Below are 25041 nucleotides of genomic sequence, written 5' to 3'. Positions count from 1 at the left end.
ATTCTCTCTTGCAGCCCACTGTCCTAATTCCTTGCATTTCGTTTGGGTTTCCACAACCCTTATAAAAAAGTAAGTGAACTTAACATTGCTTTACTGCAAGACCAGCAATTACTCCACTGTTTGTACATCTCAAAATTTCTGGGTAAGCACAAAGGCATCAATGGTATTTAAGGATCTGAGCCTCCAGGCATGTTGCCAACTACTGAGTAGACACAGTTACTATCAAAAACTTCAAAAGTAGTTACCCTGGACTTGCAACTTGGTGGAAGTAGCCATCTTACTGCACCAGTTACAGATAGCTCTCAAATGGTATTGCATGTGTTAGATACAAATTAACCTGCAAGGTTTATTTTTGTATTTCTACATGTCCACATTCTTACCCTGCAAACTATTTAGCTTACATCTAGTAACATGTATACTTACATTTTAAGTGCAGATGTGCAAGATTACTATGTTTAAACACCTGGCAGCAGTTGAAGTTCTTTCTCTTCTTGCCTCCCCAGTCTGCCCCAGTTTATTCAACAAGTTCTGCAAATACCTGTATAGATCTACAGTACAAATTTGGGTTCATTTCTGATGGATGTACAGAACTAGGTGTAACCAAAGAGATAGCTGAAGAAATACATGAACAGTAAGAATAGGAAGGAAGTTGTTGAAGCCTCTGCAAGAATAGCTCTGTGGCCTGTACCGTCCATCGGGTGCAGCGTTAGGAGGCTAAAGCATTGAAATGCTCACATATGTTGTATCAAGTACCATCAAATTAATGAAGGACTTCCCAGCATCCCAGTACATGGCACAGGAAAGAATCTGGGCCACTAACTCATAGCCAGTGACAAGGTGGGTGTTGCAGCTCTGAAGCTTTTACATTATAGAACTCATCATACAACCACCATTGAATTAGAATAGAGACTGTGATCCTAAAGTTAAAAAAAACAAACAACAAAACAACAAAGAAAGAAAACTAGAGAGGAGGTAGCACAAGTAAAAGGGCTCAAAGGCAATTGAGAATGTTTTATTTTGCCCTGGCATTAATAAACCTCTAAGGCTATTGTCAGGCAAATCCATGATTCACTGAACTATGCTATTAGCAGTTTATTGCTTTATAAAATTGAAGATCTTTTTCTAAAGCAGATCAAGATAAAGAGAAATCAAGTATAACAGACTGAAGCTTTGAAAGAAATACGCCATAAAGTCAGCTAGGAAATGGAACAGCAAAAAAGTGTCTGTGTGTGCCGGAGGGGGGGTGTGGGGGGTGTGGGGAGGGCGAGCCATATTTCTAACTGCTATTCAAGATACCTGTGAAGAAAATGGTAGTGCTGGAAGGAAATCAACTTGCTCACACGAGATACTCACAAATTGTTTCTGAAGCTGGTAACTCATTCTCCTGTCTAAAATACATCATGAGCTTTGTAGTTCAGCAAAGGATAAATAATCTGAATGACTACAGGGCACAAAGCACTTACAACTACATTCTCTGACAGACAGGTCTCCATGCAGGGAAAAGTACCTGATGGGAACCACTGAACATCAAGACATTTGGGAGAAAGCTCTGATTTCCAGGGCAAGAAGATGATATTTATCATTACAAGGTCTTGTTAAAACAAAGGACCTAGGATACTACCTGTGCAGAAAGTATGAACTGACTAAAGCCAACACAGAGTGCTGCCAGACCTCATGGAGAAATATGCACTCCTCTGAATGCATGAGCAAAACTAGGCAAAAAAACTGCCTCAAGAAAAATCACTTGGTGGATCAGAAAGCAAAACCCCTAAAAAACCCATCATCATCTTTGAACCAAAAGTCTATATTTCCTTAAAAATTACAGCTTTAGAGAATAAATAATATATTTCAAGCATCTTTCACATAAACATCACTTTCTGCCTCACACTCCTCTGCCAGGGCTACATATTTCTAACAATGACTTTTCTACTAAGAGTTTCCAACCTGTAATACATTTGGGGTTTTTTTAAAAGGCAATACAAACGTAGTACATACATTAAGCTCGGATAACAGGCTACAGAAAAAAAAAAAAAAAAGTGCAGGGTAAGTGGGAGGAATGTGGATCAATTCTTTCACACCAGCTTTGTCCCCACAAAGGCTGCTGAGCTAACAACTCTGCAGACAGACTCCACTCCCGTGTCACATTTCTGTGGCCCCACAGAACATGGGGATGACTCCGATCTGACTCAGTTCCCTGCATACCAAGACTGAGCACTTCCTCATACACAGTTCTGCTCCTTCACCATGCTCCTTTCAACTGTCACCTCATCATGAGTCCCCACTAGCTCTCAGTGAAGTGTTAGGGGAGTGAACAGTGTGGGACTGGCTCAAAGGGAGAATTAAGGGGTAAATCAAAACCTAGGGCAGGAACAGCCAAGCTGCAGGAACAGCAATCCTTAACAGTATGTGAACTGCCGTTACCTCTGGCCTTTGTATCCGTGGGAGCTAGAGGGGGATAGCCCTTTATGCTGTAGGGCTATTCTAAAAGTGCTATAGCAGGTGCAGAATTAGGTACAATGCACTGCAGACTAAAAGACATCAGCCATGCTGAATTCTGTGCAGCATCCTCTGCAACAAATCCAGTCTCCAGCATTATGTACCACATCAGCTAGAGTAGCGTGCAAAAGCTGCAATAAGTTGACCTGAAGATCACCACTGTTAAGGGTCATTAATAGAAACAAAACAAAACCAAAAAAAGCCTTTCTTAACAGAAAGCCACATATACTCTCACAGGAAGAAAAAAAAATGAACTACAGAGAAGTACAGAGAACGTAGTCTTGATCTGAAAGCAGTGTCAGCTGTTTTCCAGAGATACCTCTAGCAACTACAGTATAGTTACACTTGATCAGTGTGCTGTGTCACAGGCACTAAGAATTCATATTTTCCCCACTGTTTCAACATACCAAAACTAAGTGAACTAGGGAGTTTACCCCAGTTCTTTTTAAACCAGTTATTTTAATTTAAACCAGTTCTTATCCAATAGTTTCCTGAGCCCTATACTTTCATCCCATATCACACACAGACATTTGGAAGATCCTTTCAGAAGACAATCACACACCCACCACACACTGGGGGATAATTCCCTCCAGCTGTGTAGCTGAGCAGACAGGGCACATTAGCCCTTTTCAGACCACTAATTCATCAGCTCCCACAAGTTTCTCTTTTTTTGAGATTCAAAGCATATTCATAGTAGCAAGCCTCAAACAGCATCGATTTTGCTTTAAAAACCAAATACACATCCGTCTTCCTGCACCTTTGCCAGTAAAAGTTAATTCGTGGGTGCCCTTGGAGGCAAGCAGCAGGCAGCAGAGTACGGCCAGGAGTCAGCCGCTCAGGGAGCTCCTTTCCAAAACTCAGAAGAGATTTGTTATTTAAAGGGTTTACAACACTAGCATTTGCCCCAACACAGAGTCCAGGGACATATTCGAGGCCTCAAGGTATTTCCCCAAATGCCAGTGGCAAGATCCTTGTGAACAGAGCAACCACTTGCTTCCAGCCAAAAGAAAAAAAGGTATTTTGGGTGAGGACATTTATGAACTAACAGTGGATTAGTCATACCATCTCTCTGAGAGACACTGCACAATGTCAAGCAATGTGTTAATAAAGGAGAGAAACACGTTGGAGAAGAGAAGGGGGAGAGAAAGCTATGATATACCGTACCTCTCCCCCTGAACTTCAATTTTGGTTTGACCGCACATTTCAAGAAATCACTGTGGAGTACAAAGAACTCCCCAGTACTAGGAAGCTTCATAAAAGAGTGAAGCCTTGCATTTTCCACACACAGCACCAGGCCCTCAGGCAGTAGTTGTTATAGCAACTAATCTTGAAGATCTTACTACTGTCCTGCACTCCAGGGGAGATGTCACCCCTGCACAAAAAGGATTTAGGGAGAACATTTCATGTTCTTCTAGCACACACCTACATAAGACAAAGCTTAGTGTGTGACGCACACAGTTCTTTTCTGTTGATTTCCTTTTATTTAATCTTACAATGGTGTTTCAGGTAGTCTCTTAACCTATCAGTTCTTTAAACTAGATAACAAATTACAAGATATACTTACTAGACATACAAAGTTAGCAACAGCAAGAAAATTCACATTGATTTTACAAAGGTTAGATGGAAAATCCCCATTCCTTTCTTCAATCCTTGTCAGTGCCTCTTCCCATCTTGAAGCCCCAGGCAGCGTTCCTCAGTAAGACCCTATTCCACAGCCTGCCCAGCACTACTGAAGAGCCTGCTGGTGACACACTGTAGACATGTAAACTTCAGAACAGTTCAAGCAGTCCTTCATCCTCAGCCAGGGAGGCAAAAGCACCGTCCACTGAGAGCACACTCACACCTCCACGCAGAAGGTGTCACTCTCCCCAGTGGTCCTCGGCAGCTGATGGTGGGTCACGGCCAGGGGAGATGTCTTGTGGAGCCAGGCGAGGCAGGTGGCGGGCCAGCAGCACAGCCTGAGCCGTGCTGCAAAGAACACGGAGAGGCTGCAGCAGGCTGAAGGCAGAGATCTGGTAGCAGTTACAGTCCCCCAGGGTGTTTACTTGGCCAAAACAATACAACTTTTCTTGAAATGCTACCAAGGTCTGCATCACACTTGATCGACAGTTTATTGAAGCATTAAGACAGTGTTAGGCTCCACATAAGCAATTTTGTAGGAGGGCAACAAATATGTGTAGGAGGTAGGAATTTGCTGTCTCTTCCACAGGTCCTCCAGCATCACTGTCAGATTTTTCATTTGTAGGTTTTGTTTCTTTTTTTAATTAATTTTTGTTTTGGAGTTTTTTTGTTGTCTATTGTTTTAATTGTTTCTCGGTTGTTTTTTGGTTTTTTTGGTAAACAGGGGGAAGGAAGCCTGCCAGTAAACTGGCAGTAAAGAGCCATGGATCCGGCTCATCCAGCATTTGAGGCTCAGGAAAACACAACTGCCTTCCTTAATTCATAACACTTAAACACTTCCTTAATTCATATCAGAGATTCAGGGAGTTTTCACATAAAATGCAAGTCTGTTGCACATAACTACTGCTGTTCTATCCAAACCTCTCATTAGGGGCATCACGACAGTTGAAAAGCAACCCATTTTTCCAATGCTTCAAATATAGCAATAAAAAGTTTCTTGTCCATACACATCCCTGGTGTTTCTAGACCTTGAAATGTTTGCCATATCACCTGTAGCAAATGACATGCCAACACAACTCCACCCAGGCTGCACTGAGGCACATTCACCACATACAACAAATTCTCAGATTGGGTTTAATCTTCGTTTGCATCAGACCTGTAATCCAGTTACACAACCCTTGGATAGCCATAGCTGTCTACTGGCATAGTAGAGGTCTGCATAAGTAGACACTTTCAAGTTGTGCTCGCAGAACTGGGCATGGCATTGCTCAAGACACAGGTTTGGGCTGCGTGTGCACGTGTGTGTGTGAAGACCATCTCCCAACAGCTGAATTGTGTTCTCCCTCAGTATTGTGCCTCCCATGCCACCTCCACGAGCACCACCTCTTGTTGAATTTGCTGACACATCCCCATCACAGAACTATGCTTCAATTGTTCCTGTTTCTGCCAAATCAAATCTATTTAGACTGAAGTATTCCATGCCAGAAGACTGCCTCGGGCTCAATTCTTTTGCAAACTTTCAAGCTTGACTGGTTCAGCTATTTCTGAGAATAAGGTGAGAAGAAAAATATGTATGTTGCTTAGCTCAGAAGCAAATCCTTCCCCCACTTCCCTCAAATGCAACACTGTTTTGCAATCCAGTTACCAATACAGAGGGCAGAAAATACATACCAGTCTTCTTGCATGGGGAAAGAACAGAATATAATCCTTTAAGTGTAAAGATTAGCTCCCAGTGTAATTTTGAAAGTAATCAAGCAATTTAAGTTTAAGAGTGCTTTATATTCAAACTTTTTACTCCTTTTTATACAGGGAATAAAACTTTTTGGTTGCAACATGCAAAAGCTGTATAGTGTTTTATACATGAAAGGCCAGTTAGCTGTGTATATTATATGTGTTGTAAGATACAACTGTAGCCATTATTAAACTCGGAATTTTATTGCTGGCCTTTTAAAAGCCTTGGCCTTGACCAGAAGGGAAGCTCCCTCTTTTTTTTGTGAGCAGTCCACTTCATTCCATGTTGACATGTTACCAAGAAGTGAACACAGTGCTTCAGCTACAGGAAACACATCTGCAAAAGCATGTGAGACTTGCATGCTTTAGAAAGCTTCCCCTGCAATTTTTCAAAACAGACTACCAACAAAACACACAGCTACCACTCACTGCAGTAACAAGATGGGATTGAAAAGCTCAAAGAGCCCTAATTCCTGCCACCATCATGCAGGCAGGTCCAAGACTTTGCCTTCTGAACCTTCAGTAGGTAAGCCTTTTCAAATGACCAAGGATGACAGGCCTAGACTGCTCCTGCCTGCAACTTTTCTTTTTAAGTCCAGCCAGAAATAACATCCAGTTGTTTCCTCTTTCATCCCCTCAGAAAACTGCTGCTTCAGGAGTTACTCTGACAGTGGTTTCTCTGTGTGCGATCGCTCGCTCAAAGGGGCATGCCTGGCCATCACCTGGTCTAGACTTCAGGGGTCTAAATTATTAGAATTAATTACATTTTTTCTAGAGTACAATTTTCAGCAAGGTTCCTTGCAAAGACATCCACAGACTTGCAGTTAACACCACATCTTCAAAAGATTACAGTTATTTTTTAACACCAGTTTACAGCTGGAAGACAATACAGCATTGGGGTCAACTCTAGGCACAAGCAAAGCAGGTGCTCACCTGGGGAACAGGCTGATGTATGCGGCAAAAGTCTTCCCCCTGCCCAATCCCACCTACACCACAGCCCCAGAGAGGCAGGGGGATGTTGTTGCAAAATGCAGGGTAGAGGTGGCAGGGCAGCAGCTGGCCCCACGCCATGCACAAGCAACAGAGCCCTCTCCAGCCGGCCCCATCCCGCCCCATCCCTCCAGTAGCTGCAGCAGTCACACAAGGCTGGCTTTCCAGAGCTCTGCCCCTGACCTGGTGTCCCAGCTCCAACCTGTTCTCCTCCCCTTGCCACACAGGGAAGATGCCTGGCTTGACTAGCCCCAGGTCTTCATACTTAGAGTCTCCTGTCACCCTCATACCCCGCCAGCAGCTTTGCTGGTCCCAGACCACAGCAGCTCTGGGCAGCTTAGCAGTCAGTCTGAGGCAGCGCAAGGGGACAATAAATGGGAAGACTCCTTTTCTGCACCTGGCTTCAACAGCATCCCTACAACTGCCAAGCTGAAGTAATTTTGCTTTCCTCTTAGTCTTCACAATAGGAAAATGAAGATTCATTAGCATTTACTTATGAGACAAAGCAGTATCAGTGGTCACGATGGGCCAGCAGCACCCACAAAATCAGAGCCCTCATGAGCCAAACTCCTCAGCCTTTACAGACTGAGCCAGGGAAGCTGGCTCCAGCTGACAGTTGAGCCAACCTGTACCTTCTCTGCACTAGATACAGAAAAAAACCCTCCATACATATGCACACACACACACCATTAGTGGGTTATTTAGAAAACAGCACACAAGAAAACCCCCACATACTCATTCAAAGCAGGTCCACAAATTAATTCTCATTCCTTCTGCACTCTCCAATATATTTGGAGAGGACTATCCCTGTCTTTTTCTAACAATGTCCCAGTCGTGACAGAAGTAGACTGTTTGTCAGATCAGGCGTGTTTCAGTATCTTAACACACAGGCCCACTGCAACAGTCGCGTGGTAAAACAGAAGTCAGTTAAACACTGCTAGAGTTCCCCATGCTCCCGAGGGCTGACCCTGTACTCACCAACATCATCACCAAGGACAGGAACTGTGACAGTGAATATTACAGGAGGTATGTGCACATTGGAGGAAAGGACTTGAAAACCCTTCCATTCAAAAGGGTTCCACCCCAAGTGGACAGGCAGCATCAAGATATGGCAGCCCCTTAACTCAACAAGCTGCCTAGGTCCCTCAGAAGACAACAGACTACACGCATGCATAGGACAAAGAAAGCTACTCTTATAGACATGTGTATAAAATATTGCTTTATATAAAATATGAAAACACACCAGAAACATTAAGAAGATCACAAAATACCTGGCCCATATGTATGACTCACGTATGTGTGAATGTACAGGGAGACATCTAAGAGGTCTGCACTGTCAGACTCCTTTGATGCTATGTATCTTTTCATTCTGCTCTCCTTTGTATCCTTTGACTCACTCACACATTCCCGAAGGACAGAAACATCTACTGGTGGCAATGAGAAAAAGGCAGAGACATTTATCACAAGCTGTAACAGAGCAATATTCTGCCAATACTGCAGTTGTTACCAAATCATTTTTCACAACACTGAAGAAAATTAAAAATCCTTCCTTTTAGTGCTACCAAGAATATACACATTTCAAGAAATCATACAATCAGCATTTACAGCACCAGATCCCTATAAAACAGCGTATTGGCTGAAGCCTTAATTTGTTTTGCTTAACTACTTTTCTCCTATCAGCAGAAATTAAATCTTGTTCTTAAACAGTGAAACTCTAAGTTACTCATTTTTAATAAAAACCTATTTTCCTCTGCCAGAATGCCATTCAAAATGTTTTTTAACTAGTTTTTCTTTCCTGCTGACTCAGTTACTAAATTATAGTTTACTACAAGCAGGAATTTTCATATCCATTCCTTAAACAGCTTCCAACACTAAATTTTCTATGCATATTGATTTTGTAAAGCATCCTACTTCAATGTTATTGCACTGTAGGAGGAAACCTCTCTCTGCCTTTGCATGATTGTTTCAGACAAAGCTTTCAGAAGAAATCCTGCTGCACAGATAAATTTACATGAAAGGACACTAGCACATGTTAAGCAACTGTCCTTTCTTTCAAAGTTCAGTAGTCAACAAGATTGTTAAATGTACTGTTACCAACTAATTTTTGCTGGTCCTGAAATAAAGTTCTTTTAGGAACTTCTTGTCTAAGAGCTGCTGGTGCCTACACAAATAGCAAGCTGCGTTAACATCTGATAAGATGTTCCACTGCTGCTTCAGTACATAATATTGAAGAGTAAGCTCTGAAGAAGATGTTCACTGCAATAATCAAGTTCAATGTAGTTCTTCAGCAGATACTTTTTCCCAGAAAATACAGGACCATCCCCAAGTCTGATATACTTACTTTTTTAAGGGACTTCTCGATTTGGGGCATTCTTTCATATGCAAAGTTACAAGCATGTTCTTTTAGTGACTTAATTGCACCAACATCTGAACAACATTTGGGTAGGCTAGCCATCAAGTAGACAATTGTAAAGTTATATTCACAAAAGAAAGGTGGGAGCTATGGGTCCTTTTCAAAACTTGCTTCAAAAAGCTATGGCTGTGACAGTGGCCATGTAAGTAAAGGAAGAAATTATTAGATTAATTCCATATCTGACTATTACAGCAAAATAACCCAGAAAATATCCATTAATTCTTCCCAACCACCACTCAAAGACATTCACCTAATTCATCTTCCAATTACTGGAGATTACATTTTTCTTTTTTAACCACAACACTGCCTGCTCGCATGCAACAGCCATTAAGAAGGAAGGGAAAAAAATTTGCAGCACTAACTGGTATAATCAGGGAATCTGGGATCACATAGGCTACTGTAACAAAGCACAAGGCCAGTCTGAGTGAAGTTTCCCTCCTAATACATTCATGCACTCACTTGAGTCCAAGGTGTGCACACGTAGCAGAGGGCGGGATCTAGCCACTTGTGTGGTGCCTCCCCTTCCCAGCATTTAGAAAAAGGCCTCTAAAAAGGGAACTAGCATATAACTCTTAGAAGGACTACAGATGTTTTTACCAGTTTGTTTCACACATTACCACAAATAAAAGCATAGTTTGCTGAAAATACTCCTCCACCTCCAGAGAAATAACATGAACTGTCAACACAGGCAAATACACAATCCCATTTGATATCTCTGTTGTGTGGCACCACACAGACACCTCTTTTTGAGACAGCAAGTTGCTATGGGACTCAAGACTATGAATGACCTACTGCTATTTGCATGCTAAATTATGCTCACCACCTTCCTGGTTGCAGCCACCTTCGCTTCGTCACTTCAAACCAGTAGCTTAAATACATTTTCAGCAATTACATTAAAACCAAATCTAGCACAATTCATCTTCTCTCACACTTTAACCCACATTAATCAATTGGGTGCTTTCAGTCCTATATGCAAGAGTATAACAGAAAATCCACAGTTGTTATTATATCCCAGTGGAAATATGACCATCTGATCAGATATTGCAGACAGTAGGGAGTATATACTTTAGCAAAAGGGGAAAATTATTTTCGGTCAACATAAGAAACCCCAAAAGGGCAGTTCAACAGCATAAGTATGTCAACATTTAAATGCTGGAAACTTACTCCAGAGTAAGAGGTACAACCAACCATCTGCATCTGTGAAGGTGCCAAAAATTAGGGAACTGTGTGCCAGATTCTAACTTGCACTGAAACACAAGTGTCTTCTCTTGCACCCCTTTAAAATTGTTTTAGTAAGAATACAACCAAGTCAAATATTTTATTTTGAGGCAGCATATTACAGATATCAGTATGAAATCCCATACATGTGAAGTTATACTGCATTGTGAAAATGTGAAACTCCAACTGACAACTGAGAGCACCCTGCACTAGAATTGAGATGCTCTCCAGAATAAACAGATTGTGCTTCTGATCAACCACTAATAAACTGTGTGTATGAGTAGCCAAGATGAGAAAGAGGGGGAGGGGGAAAAAGCATATATTTTTTCATAACCTAGGGGATAAATGTTTATATGTTGCCAAAACGGGATTCATAGATAATGCAGACAAAGGATGCTATTTCAGATAGCTAATTACCACAGCACTCAATGTCTAGCTAGGTATAGTTCTTGACAGAAAAATATGATCTAGGGGCAGTTTTAAACTAAAAACCTGTGTTTGAAACTACTTGTTCTAATTGAAAATATCTGTTTGCTATTAGAGGTTACTGTATCTCTGAGTTACAAGGGTGTATTTGAAAACAGACTACAAATATACAGCCTACATGTAAATATACGCACATCATTTTTGAATATCAACTCCTTTTTTAAATGAGCACCAGTCAAGGAACAGCATTCTTTCTCATACTGCAAAAAACTTAGAAAACACTAAAATTGCTTGACAGATTCAGAGTCAAGGAGCAAGGTTAAGAGGCAGAATAACACAACAGAGTGACAGAACCTGTAAACTGCAGCTGTAATCAAACTAACCCATGTAGCATGCTGCTGTAGTATGCTTTGGATGGTTTTCATCATGTCCCAAACCACAAGCCAAGGATAACATTACATCAGGAGAACAGTTTGAGGCATCTCTGTGCAAAGAAATCACAAGGCTGACTGCACGAAAACAATGCAATTGTCAAACTTTGTCATCAACCTAATTAAAGCAAGCAAAGCAGCAAACAAAAAAAAAAAAAGGCATTTTACCTTTTTAAGGAAAAATTTCTGTAATTTCTTGTGAGGCAGCTTTATCATCTTTTTCTCAGCATTCAGGATATGGGTCAGACGCTGCAAGTACTTGAGCCATTCTGCAGGGGTTTGACACCTTTCGTCTTCTCTATTAACTCGCTGCAGCCAGCTTAGCTCAATGCGTCACCAGACGCCAGCCCAGCCCAGCAACAGATTAAAAGGCAAGAGCTAGGCTGGATCTCATCTTTGAGTCAAACAAGGAAGCTATCTATATACAGACACTACAGCTCCAGCCAAAGCTTATAGCTGTGTTCTCAGCATGAAGAAGAAGAGAACAAGTATGAGGTCTGCATCTCTCCCTAGAAAACCTGCAAAGTTAAAAAAGGTGCTTATCCAGAAGCAAGAATTTACAGGAGAATGGAAGACATACCAAGGTGCTCAGTATCTTGCCGATCCTTTCAAACCCTGTGCTACAGAAGAGACTCATTCAACATTCAGGACTCTGAAACCTGCCCGGCATTGCCTGCTGAGCGCTGTTTGCCACCCTGCACCTGTTAATTGTGCACATTGTATGTGACTCAGTCACACACAGGAAACAGCTTGTCATTTATGTTTTCTTTAAATCACTTGGAGACTTATTTCCATTGAATGGTTTTTAGAAAGATCTCTATGAAGAAAGAGATTACACACAAAGATGCTATATACAGATACACATAGAGGTATTTATAGAGTGTACCAATGCTGAGTTTGATTCAATGCCATAGGAACCAGAGATCACGGGCATCGCTGCCTTCCCTTTGGGAATTTGCAAGCAAAGTCCAGCTCCAGGTTTGGAAGGACAAAGGCTCAGCAGCACACCAGTGATGCTGCACCTCCTGGGCCTGGTGTCCTAAGCCAGCAAGGTGCCGTAGGACAACCTGTTCTGAAACACAGTGTGTTCTCCCACTTATGCCAAAGGGATAATCCCTGTTTAAGAATGGAACACATACTGAAGCAGCTAGTTTAATCAGTTTAAAAATCACTTCATCAAACTACCTCCCTGACCAGTACTGTAGCGCTTGAAGAACCAGCAGGTGCGAGGATACACAGAAATGTATTATGAGGGGAGTGTCTTCAAAACAGTGTCAGTCACTCCCAAATCTCCACCTCTTGTTTTTATACTAGAAATATCGTTTCACACAAGCTGCAGCTGAAAAATCCCACACCCTCAAATCTGTAATAGTCCTTCTCCACCTTTTCTACCATATGCATCATCCCCTCACTGTAAAGATCCATGTTTGTTCCTCTGCCCTCTTGCTGCTTAATTCTTCAGACACAACTACCACACTCTTAAGTTTCACTGCAAAGTTCCACTCCTATAGACACACACATACTCAACCTCCAGCAAGTAGCAAGGTCTAGGGCAAACGAAGGAAACCAGAAGTTTGAAGTTAAGTGCACACTTCGCTGCAGAGGTTGTATGTAAGGATGGGCCAAACATAACAGGCAAACCACAGCTGCAGCAAAATGCAGAACCAAACTCTGAGAACAGATGGCACTACACACCAATGGGAAACTCCATTCCTATCAAAAAGGCACATTGACGATGCCACAGAACCAAAGCGCAAGCTGTGTCAAAGCACAAAAAAAAAAAAAGAGACCTAGGACAGCCACTGAAATAAATCAACAGCTGAAGGTAAGCGGTAGACCTGGTGAAAGTATTCAGAAAATATTCTGGCCATCAGATGTTCACCCTAATGGTGAAGAATTGCATTGCCATTTCAAGAAATGGTTCCAAAACTGGCAAATGGGGAAGCCAAGTACTGAGACAGGCAATTTCTTTGGGGAGTTATACACTTGAGGCCTTTGGGTGTAATTTTGATAAAAGACAAGAAAGAACATTTCTTATAAAAGTCTCATCATGTACCACGTAAGGTGGAGAAGAATCCAAACTACTTGTAAAAATAGGATGGTGAAGACACCATAAAAGCCACCTGTACAAATGCAGCAGGAATATAAATTGCAACCCTACCGTCCTTCTCAATAGTTTCTGCTATAAAAGGGCAGGCTCGGTTTGGAAACTTGGAGCCCTTCAAACTATACAGTTAAAAACCCTGACATTTTGGGGTATGCATTACCAAGAAGCATGTTACTTCTCATTTCAATCTCACAACTCTTACTCCAGTTCACCAGGATTTGCATCATTTCTCAGTATCTCAACTTCCACCTAGAAGCTTAAAGTCAAACAGTATTGATTTAGAATTTCAGTTCTTCATACTGTAATTATTTGGCTGCATTTCTGTTTCTGCACTCACCTCTATAAAGGATGCAAGGTTTTCCTCTATATACACAAATAAAAATACTTTAAAGAGAGTCTTAAAAATTTCAGAAGACTTCCTTCAAGATAATGTGTCATCATTCCAGCCTCTAAGTTCACCTAGTTCTTTAAAGTGTAGCTCAAGTTAAATAATTAGATTTAATCTGGAAGTACCATAAAGACATTCTTTCATACCCTCTAACACATCACCAGTTTTTGGAAATAGATGCATTACAGAAAAGGTCAAGGTAGACTTTCAGCTATAAATCTAAATTTCTGAGTTTGGTTGTTGGGTTTTTTTCTTGTTTTTAAATCAAGGGGAAAAAAACACATTGAGGACTAAAGAAACCTTAACATTATTGTTAGGTATTTATGTATGCATGAATAAATTCTGAACTCTGTCACTGTTACTATGGTAGGTAATTGCTTTTTGTTAAATGTGACAGTCAGACCCAACACATACAGTCTCCACTTATTCATAGTTCTTCCAGCTAAACGCAGCTTTTAACAAACAAACAAGTCCTCCAAACTCCACATAACATCTTCACATTTGGGCACTGCTGCTTTTCAAGTCTGTGTGCTGTTTTGTGCTACATGGGTTTTGCTTGGGCAACTTAAATGAAAGATGCTTCATTCATTGACGTATGCTTATCTCATCTTTCTGACCTAACCAACAGAAGAAACGCCACATTTTTTTAATGAAGTATTTTTTGTATTTATCATCAACTACACAGTTCTTAGCAGGCCTTCTCCCATCTAATACTAACTCTCATGGAAAAGATGGCATTAGCATCCCAAGAGGAGCTAGCTAGCCATAAGCACAGTTTGCAAGACTGAAAAAAGGAATAAGTACTCTATGGCTGCACTTAGTTTTGCATATATAGCATCTATTACAGTATTTAATATTAAAGACAAACATAGCTCAGATTTTTCTTTAAGTATAGTGTTACTGTTCACTGGAACCAATATTAAAGAGATCAATATGAAGTAGGTGGTATTAGACATATCCTTTTCTATGCCTATTTAAATTACCTTTCTAATTTCCTTGTTAACTCGAATCTGAAGATAAAACACCTTCCTGCTTTAATTCAGATGAGTAAAAGGAAGTGTAAGAGGAAGCACAATTTGAAAAAGTAATATTAAACTATTTTATAAGTTATTCTAACCAAACATCAGTCCCTGTAGCTGACAGTTCTCCACTTTACCTCCTGTTTTGATTTACAAAATCACAAACTTACAAAATACTAGGAGGATTGCTTAACACACACCAGTTTCTTCCCTGGTTAGCTGACCCCCTGCAAAAATCAGTCAATAAATTAGTAAACATTGGATCAAATCCAGCACTATTTGTTTGTGTTTAGAAATGGGACCCTCCAAAATAATTTCTTAATCTTAAGTTGGACACTCTAAACAGTGTGTGTTATCTTTAAGAGCTGCAGCTTCTAACGTGCAACTCCGGGTAACCCTAATGCTGCACATCTACACTGAGAACACACGCTCGGGCCCTGATTCACAAAGGGAAGGGCTACCAGCTCCACCATCACCACATGCTTCCCATCCAACGTGCAGAAACCCAGTTCCTGACACAAGGCTCTCATGAGCAAGGAGAGGGATTTTCCTTGATGTCTGTCTACCAGACCCAGCCATGACAGCAGCAACAAAAATTGCTGCTTTAGGACTCAAATCCCATTTCTTGCAGCTCTACCAGCAAACTCATAGCAGGGGCAGCGTGGCAGCTGCTGACACACGTGCTGCCATTGGGGCACAAAGGTCTTTGCTTGTGGTGCTGTTGATCTACATACGCGAAAAAACAAAACAGAAGTCTTGTTAAAGATCCCCCCCCCCTCAATTATTTGAGGTTAATACACAGAGGAGTGAATTCTTTCCTTTACAGTGCAAAAAATATTTATCTTATGCTCGAGACAACTGGTTAGTGCAAATCTAGTCAAGATAATGGGGGGGGGCTGCACAGCAGCAGAACCGATATTGTTTTCTTACAGGTCATTAATAACTTAGATCCAGAAAGATTGCAGCACGAGACTGTGTTTTCAGGCTATTTTTCAGAACAGGTACTTATAAAATACCCAACAAACAGATGCAAACTAAGTATACTTGGTCAGGAAACTTGAGTTGCAGAAAACCAGATATTTTTTCTCTCCCTTCCTACTCCTCAAAAGGCTAGAGGTATGAGACACCTTTTTCTTTTCCTCTTCTGTCCTCATATACCAATTCCAGCTCCTCAAGAGCCACCTTGAGGGAGAAAGGAGGAAGCCAAACGCAGGGGGCACTGCCTGTTTTCTGGATAGCACTTAGTAAGTGGCAGCTAATCAAAAGCATCGACTTTGGAAAATAGAACTCCACTCCCCTTCCAAAGAAACCAATGCCAAAATCCTCAGCAGTTTGGGCTTGGAAGCACCCACTGCAGTCATTTGCTGTGATTTTTCCCTCCTGTTCCAATTAGCGATCATCACTGCCTGGCAGACCCCGCTCAAGCTCTTAGAACAACTCTCACGTGAATCCCCATCCCCTCACACCTTCCCAAACACCTACGACAAAGGCAGTTTTCTGGGAGACTGATACCAAGGACTACTGCAATAAAAGCAAGAAAATAAGCTTCTCCACAGAACCTGCTTTATCTTCCTAATGCCCTAAAGACCCCAAGTTACCCTTTGAGATGCCCTCAATCAAGAAATGACTGCATCACCTTTTTATCAGAAATCTCTGCCACAAAAAAAAAAAAAAAAAAAAAAAAAAAAAAAAAAGAGAGAGAGAGAAACACTGCTACATCACAGCTGGAGAAGTTCTAGGTGTAGAAATACCTTAACGGGAAATGAGAACAACTTTAAGAGAAGCCTGTTTTATTTTTGAAACTCGTTATACCCCGAAGCTTAAGGAGTCTTATGGCCAAGGTTTCAAGGGATTCACGCCATGTTCTACTGTGAATCTGGACACAGTGATCAAGGTTCGATGCAGATTTCTTTCCCCTCTTTATTACAGAGTTTTGTGAGGGTAAAACAGCTCTGTGTTGTTTCTCTAAATTTGTATGATTAATGCAAGTCACTCTCAAGCCGATTTCTATTTACATGCCTTTTTAAGCAACATCAGTACACAGTAGCTAGTGAAAGAAGATGCTTAATATAGCCATCTGCAAATCTTTCCAACAGCCAAGAGCTTTTCAGGAGACTTCACACAAACTCACAATAATTTATTTTTTTTTTCCTCTCAGAATACAAAACGTATGTTATCCTCAAGAGGTGCATTATGATTCAAATTCATGCTGAAACGTTGGCCTGCTTTTAACTAAGCTTGAGTTTAGGGCTTCACGCTGCATACCGGTTGCAAAACTCACATTACTTAAAACACGCGATGACTCTACCTCATTCCTAACATAGTCAAGGCTTATACACAAGTTTGGAAGGCAAAGAGGGGCAACTCATTTTACTCTGCAATTCCTACTGCACTCATTGGTGAAAACAAAGGAAATTACAATTTCTGACAATATTTTCAGTGTATTCTAATGTAGTAACTGGCTCTTATTTCACAAATGCCAGCACACGTTCCGTAGCTATCCAGTAACACTGTAGAGTGGAAGTGTCTTACACTTGGAAACCTAATTCGGTGCCCCAGCTAAGTTGTTCTCATGAAAGACGACTCTTGTAGAAGAGCCAGAGAACTCTTCCTCTAAATGAAGCTCTATGCTTTCAAATACGCCAAAACCAATGAAGTCTTGTCAAAAAATGTGATCGTACCATAGCTCATGAAGCTCTGGTGTGATCCCAGCAGCAGGACACTGCCAGCTGCCATGCTGTGACAGCTCAGCCTTAACTGCATCCTGACTTTTCAACCCTGAAACTGAAATGAGGGCTCCTTTGTAGAGGTCCGGTGCAAGTCAAGGTTGCTCCAGAGAAGGACCCTCATGGAAGTCACTGATGGGCCAGATCACATGCCTAACAAACTTTCAAAGAAGTTTAATTTCCAAGAAGTACATACCTTGCAGATACTTGCAGCTAAAGTTTAAAGAACTGACTTTGAGCAGAAATGAGACCCAAAGACAATGAAGCACACACACAGGAAGAACATCACAGAAACAGCCAACATTTTAAGGAAATTTCACTCCTCACCCACACTGACAAGGCTGTAACAAAGGTCCAGCTGCCACAGGGGCATAACAATAAACAGCTATGCTTTCCAGACAAGGCTGCGCACAGATCGCTGAGCTCTGAAGAATCCAACCAGCAGCACCCCAAGGGAAGCTGCTGGATCTGAAGCTTAGATATGCTCTTGGCAGGCTCTGCTCTCCTGCTGACCCATCTCTGAGGTGTCACACAACAGCATGGTTCTGCGAAATAAGAAGTCTTATCAAGACTGCGATGCATCATGTCTGCTAGGCAAGTACCAGACCCTAGTAAGCTGACTAACTCTTTGCATTGGAAAAAATGCAGAGGACACAATAGTCCCTTGACCAACAGGGTTTTGGGGTGTTGGTTGATTTACATTTTTTTTAACTCTGACTTTTCTGAGTTCCTTTTTTAAATTTTAAGATCAGTATTCAGTATGATATATCTCTCTCTAGATAAGGATTTCTTTGAAAGACAACAGAACCAGCAACTTAACAGCTATTTCAAGCGTTTACTTTTATCCACAAGTAGAGTTAAGTTACAATTTGGGGAACCCCAATAGTTAATTTCCGTCATAATGTTACAGATAGACCCAGTTTTCCAGCAATAAAAAGAAGGTTAAATCCAGCATTTTTACAAGGCAGAAATGAACCACTATCATTATGATGGACGGGAGAACATGCCAACAGGCAATACTCGTGTCAAAGGAGACCAACACCGGATGCTCAAGCTCTGATCACAGAGAAAGCTTTCTATCTATAACACCACTTGTGAGCAAGGACTACTTAAGCAAACTGGGGGTTTTTTTGGACTTGAGTTTTACGCATCATGGACTTTTCTTATGAGCTACTGTTTTCATTGCAATTGTAGCTGACTGCTAGGACTGCCTGGAAAACAAGAACCTAATCTGCAAGATGCATTGGAGCTTTGACATTTCCTTTTATTTATCTTAGGAAGAGGCTTCAGCTCTTTCATTAGTTTTTTTATTTACTTATTTTTATGAAAAAGACAGCCATTCCAAAACCCAAAGCAAGAGCTGTGTTAGAAGCACCTGGAAAAAATAATGTTAGAAGTACAAGGTCAAATCGGCACCTTCCCAGTAGTGCACTTATTCTGACCTCATAGACACAGATGCATGTGGAGGGATGCACTCAAAGCACGGCTCTAAGCACAGACAGTGCTTGGCACAAATGCATCTGCTTTCAAATTTAAGTTTTAGGCATAAATTTTACAGTGTCCTGAAGGGAAGGGCAGAGGAAGGTGGGAATAAAAAAAAAAGTTAAACCAAAAAAGGCTATATTCAGGAAGGCACTTCTGAATGTTAAGTCACTGCACAAAAATAAGCAAGACTGCTGCAGGAGGAGTAACTGATCATTCAGCTCTGGCTGCAAACTGGAGTTGCATGGACTTTCTGTGCTTTGGGCTGTTCTTTTGTGTCTTTATGTAACTTAGAGATATACTGGAAATATACCATATCAGTAAGTTATTATTGGCCTAAAACCTAACACTTAACAGCTGTGGAAGGTCAGATTTTGAACACCAATTCTTAACTTCTGACCTTTACAATTGGCAGAGTAATTCCAAGTCAATAATCCAGGTTGTTACATTGGTATGAAAAAGGATAAGCTTTTATACCATATACTGTTCTTACTGCGATAATAATTGTAAAGATGAATTCATGTTGTGGGTAATTCCTTGGCACAGTGAACCAGGAAAGTCTATTGCCCAGAGTGAATGTCTCATTCAGACTTACATCTCAGCATGTATCTAGAGCGCTCTAGCAAGTGTGTGTCTCTGCCATAATTTTTTGGACAGTCTAATCACTCTAAGATTACAGATGATGTAAGAGCATACATTTTCAGAATTACAAAAACAATGTATTATAATTGGTGACCTTTACACCCTGCTTATGGCTATACAGGATATAGAAACAGAAGTAATACACAGCTTCAGTGAAATACAGGGAACCAACAACCGCAAATGTTTCACATCTTTCCCTTAGGACAAAATACATACTTAGTTCTATTCTCTTAATTTACTAGCATTTACTTGAATCTATCTGCATTTTAGTTCTGTAATTCTTCCACATTTTAGACGTACATATAGGAAACAAGTTTAAAATTGCTTGACCCTCACCTCTACACAAGAGCAAAACACACAAACCAGAAGAACCGTCTCCTACTTGTTTCAACTTTAACTAAAGCTGTTTCATATTCTTCCTATCTCCTCATAAATATCTCTCCCTTCCTCTAATAATTTTCGACCAACCATTTGCTCTTAATAGCCATGTTTCACTCTGCTTTTTCAAAGGTGAAATGGCTGGAACTGAACACAGGGTTCCAAATGAGAACAGTCAGCCCCGCAGCACAGCTCTGCTCTTCCAGCCTATTCACTTGTCCCCTGCCTGCGGTACCTCCTGTGCACTTCACAAGCAGAAACAGGCTTGATGTGCCAAAGCCTGTGTTCTGCACCTCCCACAGGTACACACAGTGACACAATAGTGGGCACAATGGGCTATACCTGTTAGGTATATATACATAGAGAGATTATATATATATAAAAGTAGATATATACTGTTAAGGATTTTGAAAGATTTCTCATAATAGCTACATTACTGATTTTTTTTAAGTATTTTTCTATTCACCTTCAGTGTTTTTTCATCTTCTGATGAAAGATGTCATTATTCTTCTGTTGTGACATTATGTGGATATACCAAAAATGTGAAAGCAGAATGTAACGTTATTGCGACAACATATAAGTTCTTTGCTCATAAATAAAACATACTTCCCATCACCTTTGTTATCATCTCATTATCCCATGTAAAGTAGGGCAATTATATTCTGTTATAATTCCAGTAATTTTGGCAGGGGATCATAACTGACAGTAAAACAAACCCTACCAAATAAACAGAGTCAACTGATAACAATGCACAAGAGGATTCATGCTTGGAAAATTGGGTTTCTCCTAGGCATTTCATCTTTCAGGGGTAGTGGGCGGGTCCAGAATTTTAAAAGCAATAAGGCAGCAGAAACACCATCAACACTGGATTATTCTGAGGTTATATTTACAAGATACAGTTCAACCAAAGTCAGGAAGACAGCAATAACATAAGCTGCAGTTTGATTTAGGCAACTGCAAGATCTCTTTGATTAAGAATTTGCTAATGCAGGACTGTATTCACACTGAAAAGGAAAAAGCCAGTAACCTTCAGCTAAGCTTAGTTTATTTTCAGGTATCCAATTCATTTATACAGAATTTCACACTGTGTTTACCTCTCAATTTCTGTACGGCCAAGTACCCAAAGAACTTTTCACAAATTGCTCTTTAATGTGAGAAACCAGTTCAATGTCATGGCCACAATGCTAGAGAAGAAATTCACAAATTCTTATCTGCAAAATTAAGAAGGAAAGTGGAATCAGGATTTCAAAATCTATATTGATTAGCAGCAAACATGCATTAAGTTTGGATGGAGGCAACAAGAACATCTGTACACTGTGTAGTTAGCCAAGTTGTATGATGTTTTACTTGCAAGATAATTAGCAGGATCTATCATAGTTTTGACTCAAATGGCAGATTCTGTGTTTGGTCTGAGATCATTCAACTTTAACAAAATGAAAAAATAAGTTTCCAATAGCTCATTGCAATATAGCATCACACCTTAAAGGGAAATATCATACCAAGACAGTACAACTAAGGGGTTAAAGAAAGAAAGATCACATACTTTAATAGATAACAATGCCAGAACTAGATGAGGTTTGAGTCTTAAGTAACACAGAAAACCTATAACAGAGACCTGTGCTTCTTAGGGGCTTGTAAAACAATTTCTAGACCCTACACAGTTCCTCTGCTTCATAGATCTGCCAGATAACTGGGTATGGGGAATACTTAGAGCTGATTTGGGCTGAAAGAAAAATTCTGGCAGAAGCTTTGTAGTTTTGTGAATTAACATTAGGAAAAACCCCCAAACTATAATAATCTATAACATTTCCTTTCTAGCCATGACCTTTCATCCACTTATGCCTATCTGAAGCCAAATAACTAGGGTTTGGCTAAAGCCTTTTCTGGAAAGGAATTCAGTTCTGACTTGAAAGCTTCAAGACAAGAACAGGCTCACTTCCCATCCGAGGTTTGTCCTATTGAGTAGCCACGTTTCCAAAAATCTGGCATGGTTTCCAGCTTGTTCTCAACTACTGGAGCTAGGGAAGGGGGTACAGGCTTAAGCTTCCAGTTACAGCTTCTCATACCAGTTCTGTGACTGCCAGTATTTCCCAGCCACTGGCAAGTGTGATTCACCGAACTGCATGCAGCACTTTCAGACCATCTTTTATTTAAAAAAAAAAAAAATCATATTCAAAGAAACAGAAAGAAAACCCCACCCTAACATGACTGTAGAGCTACTGAAGTTCTCTGGTAACAATTCATTCTTAACTGATAAAAATCCTTCTTCCAAACAAGACAGACCTCTACTGCTGGACAAAGTTAGTGCAGGCTCAGCAAGCTTTCTCATCATCCCAGAACAATCCCATTGCTCCAGTTACAGGTTGTAGCTATGCACTGCAACTCCAGGCTCTTGTACCGCTGAGTGGGCTTGTTGGCAGAGGTAGCCGCGCCAAGGAGAGAAGGTGAGAACTGCCTCCCCGCTAATGACTTTCTTCAAATGAAACAAACATGAAGATGACAACGACAACGCCATCATAATGACATACCCTTTGTGGCACTGCTGTTGCTGCTTAAAATAAGGTGCTGCAGATCCAAGCGACAGGCTTAAAAGATGGAATAGATGAAAGTAAGTAATTTCAGACCAAGATGGATGCATATACCACAAATATCAAAATGCCTCATTGCAGCCTTGCTTTAGATTGGCCTGAACTGAGCTCTATGACAATGGGACTAATACCTGTCACCCAGCTGGGTACAGCATCCCAAATAGCATCCCAGCCGTGCCAGAAGAGCTGTCAGAACTGTACCCAGGTTACCTAGTGCCAGTCTCCCTGTCCGATCCTATATGCTGCACCACAGTTACTGTTGCCTGCAACACTGCTATATGCCTGTGACAGCATTCCCAACACCGTGCAAGAGCTGACAATGTCATTATTTATTCATTTAAGAAACAACCCGCACTTCTCTTGTACCTTCTATTCAAATGGTAGACTATGATTTAACGAGAAATACAGAATGAACCCTTCCTCACTCTTTAAAGCCAGAACAAGGGGAATACAGAAACCAAAAATCTTGATTCTTAGAATCATTTAGGCTGCAAGCAACCTCTAGAGGTCATCTAGACCAACCTCATGCTCAAAGCAGAAGCTGCTCCCAAGTTAGATTGAACTCAATCTGTGGCAGAAATGGCAGAATTGCAGGTTGTCATTTGTTTTGGGGGCAGGATTGGGACAGCAGGAGATGTTCCTTTCAGAATGTGGCTGGGGCATGGTTGTACAGAAAATTAAGATGAAGACTTGCTAAAATGAAGTAAACAATTACAGCTATGACACTTACTCTCCAAAATGCACTTCAGTACTGTCATCCGCAACAGACTTACATCACATCCAGTTATTAGAGTATATAGAGTATAAGGATACAAGACACAATACAGCTTAAAATACAGACATACAAAGTTTATCTGGAAGCTCTGCAATAGCTTAACTTCAAAACTAGAAATACTTAATCACCATGGTTAAGTTTCACCTGGCTTTTTGGGTTTGTTTCAGCTCTCCAAGACCTGCTTTCTTCCCTTCAAGATGACACTCAGTTATCACTAATGAAAAAGGCAGAGTGTTGTGTTAGTCTCAGTAGTGCAGGCATCATTATCAATACCCAAAGTGACAGTAACGTAACTGGGGCAGTTACATCTGTGGAAAACAGGGTGTCTGCCTTACGTAATATGAAACTATTAATTTGATGGCCTAAACTAAGCCAGCTGGTGGAGGAAGTCACCACAAGTAACAAGGGACCACACTTTCCAAAATACCAGGCTCCCGAGGTTATGCTGCTTGCTGCAGCAACAGCGCTGCTAGGAAGATGAGCGAGGCATGCAAGCAAGCTATCTGATGCTTGAACTGAGAACTTGTTAAAGATCAAAATCTTTGCGACATCTTAAGCTTAAAGTAAGTTTACTGACCTTTGCAGGAGCTGCTGCAGCCGGCTGCTCCGCTCTGCGGAGCCCGCGCTAGGTGTCAGCAGCGCCCGCGGGACCGCGGGGCAGGCAGGGCTCCCTTCCGCACAGCGCTCCAGCAACAAGAATAAAGGCTGCTTTTTGTTCTCGCAGACAACAATTAAGAATCCACGTGTTTTATCCTTATAAATGTATTCTTTCTCAAAGCTGAGCTAGTCTTGTAGCTGCATCAAAGAAAGGTTAAAAAAACCCCACAAGTCCACACGTAGCTGCAATAAGCACAATCTGGTTTCTGTAGGGAAACAAAGAAGCTGGCAGACTTCCACCCTTCTTTTTGGGAACATGAAGTTTCCTAGAAGGAAAAGTAAAGCTCTTCTTCAAGTAGCAGAATTAACAGAGCCTGTTTCTCAACAGAGTCATGGCTACGGTACCTCAGATCCCTTTCTTCCTCTTGCCTTTTTGGACAGGGATGTTGCCTACAGTTTTCCTCACCTGCTTATCTCATTGAACAGTGCTGGCTTGTAGCCAAGTACAGTTCTGCTTCTCCTTCCCTTGGTAAGGGCACTGCTTTGAGTCTCTCACCTCTATTCATCTGTCAATTTTCACAAAACCTTAGAGAACAGAGGTCTAAGTGCCCCCCCCCCCCCCCCCCCCCTTCAAGTCTGACTGAAGATGGCCATAGTATTCAAAAGTTACTACTGGGGATGTACTATCAGTGTGATAGTAAATGTTGCTTCCCTAGGAACAAGCTAGGGATTAATCAACTCTCTCAACCTCAGCATCCTTAAGAGGAAACTGCTGCATAATTGCTTACTTACAGGTCATGCAGCCTTGGCATATGGGAGTTTTCAGCTCAATTCTTTAAAATGAGATTTATCTTTGTCCCCATGGCAACTGGCTGCAAGCATGTCCACACTGCACTTAGAAGATGTGGCTGCTGTTTATTTGCTAGCTTCAGCCTAGCTATTTCAAGAAAATATAGCAATACATCTGAAGTAGCATGGGTTAGGGTCTTTGAACACTGAGTACAGAGTCATTAG

At 41.1% G+C, this 25041-nt stretch overlaps 1 protein-coding gene across 2 annotated transcripts in view; it reads right to left on the bottom strand.

Moving 5' to 3' along the window:
• The window catches only part of RPS6KA2 (ribosomal protein S6 kinase A2), a 321508-nt gene that overhangs the window by 273373 nt on the left and 23094 nt on the right, over nucleotides 1-25041 (bottom strand). Inside the window, exon 1 of one of the 2 annotated variants that reach the window (XM_056344107.1) lies at nucleotides 11494-11638. The exons of the other annotated variant lie outside the window; for it this stretch is intronic. Coding sequence (XP_056200082.1) covers nucleotides 11494-11541 — 48 coding nt within the window. The 5' untranslated portion in view covers nucleotides 11542-11638. Of the gene's footprint in view, nucleotides 1-11493; nucleotides 11639-25041 lie in introns of those variants that run through there. 2 annotated transcript variants of the gene reach the window in all.

The sequence above is a fragment of the Falco biarmicus genome, chromosome 6 (assembly GCF_023638135.1).
Source record: "Falco biarmicus isolate bFalBia1 chromosome 6, bFalBia1.pri, whole genome shotgun sequence".
NCBI classification, from domain to species: domain Eukaryota; kingdom Metazoa; phylum Chordata; class Aves; order Falconiformes; family Falconidae; genus Falco; species Falco biarmicus.
This window is presented reverse-complemented; position numbering and strand designations above follow the sequence as displayed.